At 44.5% G+C, this 10,212-nt stretch overlaps 1 protein-coding gene across 1 annotated transcript in view; it reads left to right on the top strand.

The window, feature by feature from the left end:
• Window positions 1-6,134: 6,134 nt before the first annotated feature.
• LOC106572438 (membrane-associated guanylate kinase, WW and PDZ domain-containing protein 3) overlaps window positions 6,135-10,212 on the top strand; it is a 39,351-nt gene continuing 35,273 nt past the window's right edge. Inside the window, exons 1-2 of the mRNA XM_045696102.1 lie at window positions 6,135-6,417; window positions 9,610-9,726. Of these exons, the coding sequence (XP_045552058.1) occupies window positions 6,138-6,417; window positions 9,610-9,726 (397 nt within the window). The 5' untranslated portion in view covers window positions 6,135-6,137. The remainder of the gene's footprint in view (window positions 6,418-9,609; window positions 9,727-10,212) is intronic.

The raw sequence follows: 10,212 nt of genomic DNA, 5'->3' as shown, positions 1-10,212 counted from the left end.
ACAATTTCATTTGATTTGTACTAAGCTGTGTTGACTGGCACAGTAAGACTCCAAGCCTCACCAGAGCTGACACAGTTGCGACTGAAGGTAAGAGACCAAGATAGCAGCCACCACACCAGAACACCACACCACAGCGGGCAACCCTGGTAAATCTAAACCACAGCCAGAGCCATGCGAAACCCAAACATCATAGGATAGTTGGTATTTTTAGCGTGAGCATGGATAGCTCAGAAGATGAACATCTTTAGATAGAGCATTTGGGATCTCAAAGCTTATTGAACTTGTATTAAAACATGATGGAGTCAGGGTACTGCTCTCAGAAAGATGTAAAGATCACATATGTCGATGCTAATACAATTTGTTGTGCGTTATTATTTTCGTTCTGTATTAGATGGCCTGACTGCCTCTTTTTGTGTTGATTCTGTATTTGGTGCGTGTGTTTTATTGGTTGTGTTCGTGTGTACTCTGTGTCTGGGTGGAAGGATGGGTGGTTGGGAGGTACAATTTCAGCTGCAGAAGGTCTCTCAGTATGTCAGAAAGAGAGAGAGAGTGAGGGCACAGAGAGGACAATTAGGGATAAATTAAGAAATAAGCATAATATCTAAAAACAAATTCAGAAACAACACCTACTCATGACTTTGCTTTTTATCAATTAAATTCACAGACTCACTTGTCTCTGGACCAACAGAAGCATAGAACAAATAGAAGTTATTTCCCCATGGAGCAGACCAGACTGTAATCAAGCTCTGGCTCCTGTCGCCCTGCAAGGTCAAACCGGCGACTCCACTGCCAACCCCAGGCTGTGTAGTGCCTCTCTCTCTCCCCCATTCTCTCTTTTTTCCCTCTCCCCCACTCCCCCCTCTCTCTCTCCACCCTCACCCCCCTCCCCCGCTCGCTCGCTCGCTCTATTTCCAGCTCTCCCTCCCCGCTCTCTTCCCCTCCCTGATAAACATTACATTGGGGATCTGTGGAGTTGTCCTTCTTATATTTCTATTTTTCCTGTCTTTCATTATATGTCAGTCTCTCTGTGTTGTGTATCTCATTTAGAGTCCATCTTTATGTTTGACTGTCTCACAAAGCCTCTCATCCATGCACCCACCCATCCCTGTGTAGATCAGTGTGTGTCCTGTGTAACCGTGTGACAGTGCTGCTCCAGTCCTGTCAGACCAAGGCACTCTCTCTGTCACGGTGTAGGAGCACCTGCCCTCTCTCTGAGCCACCCATCTGTCACTTCACTGGCTCTCAACAAAGACCTTTAAAAGTCAACTGTTGGAAGAGGCATCACTCTTAACTTACAATTTTGTCATTTTGGAATTCTAGACAGTGGTGAATCATGTAAATCACCTAGCCACAGTACAACATGTCCTATGAACAGCAATGTTTGACTGCAGTGCATACTCATTTCCATAGGTTGCGATATGTGACTCTAAAGCAGACATTACCTCAACAGGAGCTTCAGTGAACATGGAATAGTCTTCATTATTCACGTCTGACAAGACGATTTATAGATGCATATTACTGTAAGTGCAATTCATAGTGGAAATGAAGGAGGCCCAATCACCATGATTCCTTACAGGAATCATTAAAACAACAACACTTAGCTGTCAATTTATATGAAATATTTTACCCATATCAATAATGAGTATTAATTTACCTTGTCTGGTCTCGTCAGTATTGACCTGTTCATCTGATTGTGACAGTTTGTTTACTGTATTTCAGTTCAACCCACTGCCAAATACCACATACACACAAATACAGTTTCCAGGTTAGTCTGCTTCACATGTTCTAAAGGAGGGAATAGTTTAACTTGTACTGCAATTATTTTCTATCAGAGGCATGCTGTGTTCTTTACCTTTTCTCAACAGTACCTTAGATAACTTCTGTGTTAAAAACTATTTCAGGGCAATGAAATTCTGAGCTTAAAGACATGAAATCACACCTTAACACGATTGTGTGAGTGACACTGCCTTCCCTCTGTGTCTGTCTCATACTCTCTCTCTCTCACTCTCTCTCTCTCTCACTCTCTCTCTCTCTCTCTCTCTCTCTCACTCTCTCTCTCTCTCTCTCTCTCTCTCAATTCAATTTAAATTTAAGGGCTTTATTGGCATGGGAAACATATGTTTACATTGCCAAAGCAAGTGAAATAGATAATAAACAAAAGTGAAATAAGCAATACAAAATTAACAGTAAACACTATTCCAAAAGAATAGAGACATTTCAAATGTCATAGTATGTCTAAATACAGTGTTGTAATGACGTGCAAATAGTTAAAGTACAAACATAAATATAGGTTGTATTTACAATGGTGTTTGTTCTTCACCAATTGCCATTTTCTTGTGGCAACAGGTCACAAATGCTTTGATTGCACACTGTGGCATTTCACCCAGTAGACATGGGAGTTTATCAAAATTGGATTTGTTTTCAAACTCTTTGTGGGTCTGTGTAATCTGAGGAAGATATGTGTCTCTAATATGGTCATACATTTGGCAGGAGGTTAGGAAGTGTATCTCAGTTTCCACATCATTTTGTGGGCAGCGTGCACATGGCCTGTTTTCTCTTGAGAGCCAGGTCTGCCTTCGGCGGCCTTTCTCAATAGCAAGGCTATGAGCTATCTGTACATAGTCAAAGATTTCCTTAATTTTGGGACAGTCACAGTGGTCAGGTATTCTGCCACCGTGTACTCTCTGTTTAGGGCCAAATAGCATTATAGTTTGCTCTGTTTTTTGTAAATTTTTTCTAATGTATCAAGTAATTATCTTTTTGTTTTCTCATGATTTGGTTGAGTCTAATTGTGTTGCTGTCCTGGGGCTCTGTGAGGTCTGTTTGTGTTTGTGAACAGAGCCCCAGGACCAGCTTGCTTAGGGGGGCTCTTCTCCAGCTTCATCTCTCTGTAGGTGATGGCTTTGTTATGTAAGGTTTGGGAATTGCTTCCTTTTAGGTGGTTGTAGAATTGAACGTCTCTTCTCTGGATTTTGATAGTTAGCGGGTATCGGCCTAATTCTGCTCTGCATGCATTATTTGGTGTTTTACATTGTACACAGAGGATATTTTTGCAGAATTCTGCATGCAGTCTCAATTTGGTGTTTGTCCCATTTTGTAAATTCTTGGTTGGTGAGTGGACCCCAGACCTCACAACCATAAAGGTCAATTGGTTCTATAACTGATTCAAGTATTTTTTTGCCAGATCCTGGTATGTCGAATTTAATGTTCCTTTTGATGGCATAGAAGGCCCTTCTTGCCTTGTCTCTCAGATCGTTCACAGCTTTGTGGAAGTTGCCTGTGGCGCTGATGTTTAGGTCGAGGTATGTATCGTTTTTTGTGTGCTCTAGGGCAACGGTGTCTACATGGATTTTTTATTTGTGGTCCTGGCAACTAGACCTTTTTTGGAACACCATTATTTTTGTCTTACTGAGATTTACTGTCAGGGCCCAGGTTTCCAGAATCTGTGCAGAAGATCTAGGTGCTGCTGTAGGCCCTCCTAGGTTGGGGAAAGAAGCACCAGATCATCAACAAACAGACATTTGACTTCAGATTCTAGTAGGATGAGGCTGGGTGCTGCAGACTGTTCTAGTGCCCTCACCAATTCATTGATATATATGTTGTAGACATTTAACACCATAGTTCCCTCCAAACTCGTCATTAAGCTCGAGACCATGGGTCTCGACCCCGCCCTGTGCAACTGGGTCCTGGACTTCCTGACGGGCCGCCCCCAGGTGGTGAGGGTAGGTAACAACATCTCCACCCAGCTGATCCTCAACACTGGGGCCCCACAAGTGTGCGTTCTCAGCCCTCTCCTGTAATCCCTGTTCACCCATGACTGCGTGGCCATGCACGCCTCCAACTCAATCATCAAGTTTGCAGACGACACTATAGTGGTAGGATTGATTACCAACAACGACGAGATGGCCTACAGGGTGAGGGCCCTCGGAGTGTGGGGTCAGGAAAATAACCTCAATGTCAACAAAACAAAGGAGATGATCGTGGATGTCAGGAAACAGCAGAGGGAGCAGCCCCCTATCCACATCGACAGGACAGTAGTGGAGAAGGTGGAAAGTTTTAAGTTCCTCGGCGTACACATCACGGACCAACTGAAATGGTCCACCCACACAGACAGCGTGGTGAAGAAGGCGCAGCAGTGCCTCTTCAACCTCAGGAGCCTGAAGAAATTCGGCTTGTCACCAAAAACACTCACAAACTTTTACAGATGCACAATCGAAAGCATCCTGTCGGGCTGTATCACCACCGCCTGGTACGGCAACTGCTCCGCCCACAACCGTAAGGCTCTCCAGAGGGTAGTGAGGTCTGCACAACGCATCACCGGGGGCAAACTACCTGCTCTCCAGGACACCTACACCACCCGATGTCACAGGAAGGCCAAAAAGATCATCAAGGACAACAACCACCCGAGCCACTGCCTGTTCACCCCGCTATCATCCAGAAGGCGAGGTCAGTACAGGTGCATCAAAGCGGGGACCGAGAGACTGAAAAACAGCTTCTATCTCAAGGCCATCAGACTGTTAAACAGCCATCACTAACGTTGAGTGGCTGCTGCCAAAATACTGACTCATCTCTAGCCACTTTAATAATGAAAAATGTATGTAATAAATGTATCACTAGCCACTTTAAACAATGCCACTTTATATAATGTTTACATACCCTACATTACTCATCTCATATGTATATACTGTACTCTATACCATCTACTGTATCTTGCCTATGCCGTTCGGCCATCGCTTATTCATATATTTTTATGTACATTTACATTTACATTTACATTTGAGTCATTTAGCAGACGCTCTTATCCAGAGCGACTTACAGTAGTATACATATTCTTATTGATTCCTTTACACTTGTGTGTATAAGGTAGTTGTTGTGAAATTGTTAGGTTAGATTACTTGTTAGATATTACTGCATAGGTCGGAACTAGAAGCACAAGCATTTCACTACACTCGCATTAACATCTGCTAACCATGTATATGTGACAAATACAATTTGATTTGATTTGATTTGTTGAAGAGGGTGGGGCTTAAGCTGCATCCCTGTCTCACCCCCTGACCCTGTGGAAAGAAATATATGTTTTTTTGCCAATTTTAACTGCACACATGTTGTTTATGTACATGGATTTTATAATGTTGTATGTTTTTCCCCCCAACACCACTTTCCATCAATTTGTATAGCAGACTCTCATTCCAAATATGGTCGAAAGATTTTTGGAAATCAACAAAGCATGAGAAGACTTTGTCTTTGTTTTGGTTAGTTTGTCAATTAGGGTGTGCAGGGTGAAAACCTGGTCTGTCGTACGGTAATTTGGTAAAAACCAATTTGACATTTGCTCAGTACATTGTTTTTGCTGAGGAAATGTACGAGTCTGCTGTTAATGATAATGCAGAGGATTTTTCCAATGTTGCTGTTGACGCATATCCAACGATAGTTATTGGGGTCAAATTAGTCTCCACTGTTGTGGATTGGGGTGATCAGTCCTTGGTTCTAAATATTGGGGAAGATGCCAGAGCTAAGGATGATGTTAAAGAGTTTTAGTATAGCCAATTGGAATTTGTGGTCTGTATATTTTATCATTTAATTTAGGATACCATCAACCCCACAGTGGTTTTTGGGTTGGAGGGTTTGTATTTTGTCCTGTAGTTCATTCAGTGTAATTGGAGAATCCAGTGGGTTCTGGTAGTCTTTAATAGTTGATTCTAAGATTTGTATTTGATCATGTATATGTTTTTGCTATTTGTTCTTTGTTATAGAGCCAAAAAGACTGGAGAAGTGGTTTATCCATTCATCTCTGTTTTGGATAGATAACTCTTTGTTTTGTTGTTTGTTTAGAGTTTTCCAATTTTCCCAGAAGTGGTTAGATTCTATGGATTCTTCAACTACATTTAGCTGATTTCTGACATGCTGTTCCTTCTTTTTCCGTAGTGTATTTCTGTATTGTTTTACTGATTCACCATAGTGAAGGCATAGGCTCAGTGGATAGGTTTCTCAATTTCTTTCTTAGGTTTTTTTCCATTCTTCATCAAGCCATTTGTCATTGTTGTTAATTTTCTTAGGTTGTCTGCTTGAAATGTTTAGATCTCTCTCTCATCCTGCCCACCCCCCCTTCGCCCTCTCCCCTCCTCAGCTCATTTGCCATGTCTAAGGCAGCCGCGAGGAAGCTGCACTGGCACTCCAAGGTCCAGGATAGCTTCATCCCCCTGGTTGGTTCCTCGGGGGATCTGGGCGTGGCAGTGGGCGGTGGAGCCGACTATGGAGAGTTCCCATTCGTCACAGCAGCCCCTGGAGGCGGGCTCACAGTGGGCGACGTAATCCTTGAGATTGGGGGAACCCCTGTGTTAGGGATGACACTAGGAGATGTCCGGGGAGTCCTTCACTCCTGCCTCCATCCCATCCGCATCAAGACCGTCTCACCAGGTGCTGTAAGGCTCAGTGTGGTAACTTACTCCTTGGTCTGGGGACACATTGTGAATGCTGCTGCTTCCTCTATCTCTTAAACCGATTTAACCAAATTGAGTTATAGACTTTGTCTGAGGGGGAATTGTTTTTTCATGTCTGTTGCATATTCAAACATCTTATACAGTACATGTATAACAGCATTGTAAACCTCAACTCCTCCTTCACATGACAACACTATGGGATTGGTCACACTGCATTGCTCAGGCAACTCATAGAATAACACTTTACCCAAGTGGTTGTCCAAACATTGCTGAATAATCACTGTTACTGAAAAAACTAACTTGACACACTTTTAACATTCTGGTGTTGAAGTTCCTTTCAATTTGCCCGGAGATCACAAAACATTGGGTCTGAGTTTGGCCCTGGGAGGGAAGTGTTATAATTCCCGATGACACATGATAGAGTCCAGAGAGGGCTGTGTGCATGTGACGATACAGTTGTCTGTCACCCTGGAGGAGCCTTGATATTTATAGGGGGGGGATGTCTTTGTTAGGTCTGAACAGAGCAATATGTCACCGCTATATCACCTGACCGAGGCTCCCCCATGGCCTTGCTGGGGTAGATTAACGTCTGAATCGCCAGCAGTACTGTAAATGGGGCCCTTTACTCCTGGTCCCTATGCCACTGGTATATCCATAATCATTCTGTGAGCCAGGCAGCCAGGTAAACCTCTCTCCCTGGGTATTCTGACTGCATGAACTGTGGACAGTGATGGATGGGCTGAGCTGTATGGTGCTGCTGTACTGCCTGTACTGTAGGACTACTCCTCCTCCCCCTTCCCCTCCTCCTCTCCCTCCTCCCACTCCTCCTCCCCATCCTTTCCCACTATTCCTCCTCCCCCTTCCCCTCCTCCTCTCCCTCCTCCCCATCCTTTCCCACTATTCCTCCTCCCCCTTCCCCTCCTCCTCTCCCTCCTCCCACTCCTCCTCCCCATCCTTTCCCACTATTCCTCCTCCCCCTTCCCCTCCTCCTCTCCCTCCTCCCACTCCTCCTCCCCATCCTTTCCCACTATTCCTCCTCCCCCTTCCCCTCCTCCTCTCCCTCCTCCCACTCCTCCTCCCCATCCTTTGCCACTATTCCTCCTCCACCTTCTCCTCCACAGTTCACGCCATCAGGGACTCCATTCTGTTGTCAGGCTTTATAACACTAATGATATGATGTGAGAGTGTCACGATTCCCACCGACGGTGGCGCCCTCTCCTGCTCGGGTGGCGCTCGGCGGTCGTCGTCACCGGTCTATTAGCTGCCACCGATTCCCTTTGCTTTTCCCTTTTTTTTATTTTACACACCTGTAGTAAATTAGCCATTAGAAGGGCTATTTAGGTTAGCTGGCCCGCTCCTTTTCGTGCGGGATTAATTGTTGTTTCCGACTGTCTTGTTCATGTTCGGCTTGGCATTGTCACACTTTATTTATTCCCCTGTGTTTGGGAACTTTGATTTTCTTTCTCAAAGTGTTATTAAAAGAACAACACTCCCTGTGCTCGTTGCTTCCTGCGCCTCATTCCTAATCACGACTACCAACGCCGTTACAGAGAGTAAATAAGTGTGGTAAATGATCCCTCCATTGTGACACAAGAGGATTAAAGGTACCAACACTGTTAATGTTTTTGACAGACAGACACATAATTACGGTTTATGACAACCTTGAGAGCAGAAGTACAGTGTAGGGAAACACTTTGTGGTGATGCATTGGTCATGGATGTTCATCATATGTGTTTTTGTCTAGGGCATTCTGTTGTTTCTGTGAAAACAACATGGCAATTTGAAAGCAAGCACTCTAGTTCATTTTACTTACAGTCTATGCCACATCATTAGTCTGATGTATTTTTTATATTCATAATAAAGCACAATGCTGGACAGCTGTTACACAATGCCAGTAAAAGCCTCTCATTATTACTCCCAGAAAGCTGCACGTCATACTGACCATATGTGGCGGGTCATGCGTGTGTGTAGGAGACTGCCTATGCTAATAACGTTTTATTACAGTGATGTTTTAATATCATATCATACTCATATCTGGGCCAGGCTAGATTCCAGGGGGTGGGGAGCAGCAGCAGCAGGAGCAGGGGGGTCGTCCGTCAGTGTGACAAGCAGGAAGACGTATTCAGGCCATCCATAACACCAACTGACCTGTCATCAGAGGCCATAAAGCACTTGAGATGAAATGAATAGATCAGAGAGTGGAATAAGTGCCTGACCATTAGCCCAGCCTGCTGTGTGACAGCACCACACTGTTGTGTTTTATAGCACTGCCTCTGTGTTATTACTTTATGCATGAGAGGCTGGGAAATGCCATATTATGTACTCTGGATGGCTGATCAAGTGTTTAGAAGGAAATGTACACTCTTAGTGTCACGACTTCTGCTGAAGTCGACGCCTCTCCTTGTTCGGGCGGTGCTCGGCGGTCGACGTCACCGGTCTTCTAGCCATCATTGATCAATTTTTCATTTTCCATTGGTTTTGTCTTGTCTTCCTACACGCCTGGTTCCAATCCCATTCATTACATGTTGCGTATTTAACCCTCTGTTTCTCCTCATGTCCTTGTCAGAGATTGTTTGTGCATATGCTCGTGTATTATGGATTGGTGCGCGAAGGGTTCTTGTACCCACTTTTATTTATTAGGTACTTTGGTTTTGGAGTTTTAGCAACGTTATTAAAATACTCCATTTATACCAAGTTTGATTCTCCTGCACCTGACTTCCCTGCCACCTACACACACGACATTACACTTAGAAAAAAGTAGTCATAAAGGGTACTTTGGCTGTCCCCATAAAATAACCCTTTTTGGTTTCACGTAGAAACCCTTTTTGGTTCCATGTAGAACCCTCTGTGGAAAGGGTCCTACATGTTAGGTTCCCTTTAGGTTCTAGATACAGTAGCAAATGTTTTTCTAGGAGTGTATTGTGTTTTAGATAGGGGTAGGAATGATATAAGAGGAGATTAAACCTACTGTAGCGATACAGTCTCATTTCTATTTGGGAATGTTAGCTTGGGCTGTCACTCCCTTTTTGACGGGGTATACAAATATTTAGACATTTCGTCAGTTTTTGACTGTTGAGCTAATATTGCAATTTCTTTCTGTACGTCTTCGTCTCCTTCCGCTTCTCTCTCCCCCCTCTTTCTTTTTCTCTCTCCTCTCTCTCCCTCTCAGGCTCTGTATTGTGTAAGGACCTCAGGTTGTATCTGAGTAAGTGTTTTACTCCAGGATCCATGGACAGCCAGCTTCAGCAGGTCATCCGGGAGAACCTCTACCTCAGAGCAGTGCCATGTAAGTCCCATGTTGCTGTGCTCTCTACCTCTCTCTCTAGCTGTGTTCTCTCTCTCTAGCTGTGCTCTCTCTCTCTCTATGCTCTCTCTCTCTCTCTCTCTCCTCTCTCTCTAGCTGTGCTGTCTACCTCTCTCTCTCTAGTTGTGCTGTCTACCTCTCCTTCTAGCTGTGCTGTCTACCTCTCCTTCTAGCTGTGCTCTCTACCGCTCCCTCTAGCTGTGCTCTCTACCTCTCCCTCTAGCTGTGCTCTCTACCTCTCCCTCTCCCTCTCCCTCTCCCTCTCCCTCTCCCTCTCCCTCTAGCTGTGCTCTCTACCTCTCCCTCTACCTCTCCCTGTAGGTGTGCCCCGTCACGGTCCCCTGTTGCTGCAACCTGCAAGTCCCCTTTAAGTCCCTTGCAGCTCTGCCTTCTAAATCCACTGGGACTCTAATAGCTGTGCTCCTGTATGTGTACCTTGTAAGCCCCCTGTAGCTGAAACATGTCATT

The sequence above is a fragment of the Salmo salar genome, chromosome ssa15 (assembly GCF_905237065.1).
Source record: "Salmo salar chromosome ssa15, Ssal_v3.1, whole genome shotgun sequence".
Taxonomy (NCBI): Eukaryota; Metazoa; Chordata; class Actinopteri; order Salmoniformes; family Salmonidae; genus Salmo; species Salmo salar.
Note: the sequence above shows the minus strand (reverse complement) of the source record. Positions and strands in the feature narration are given on the sequence as shown.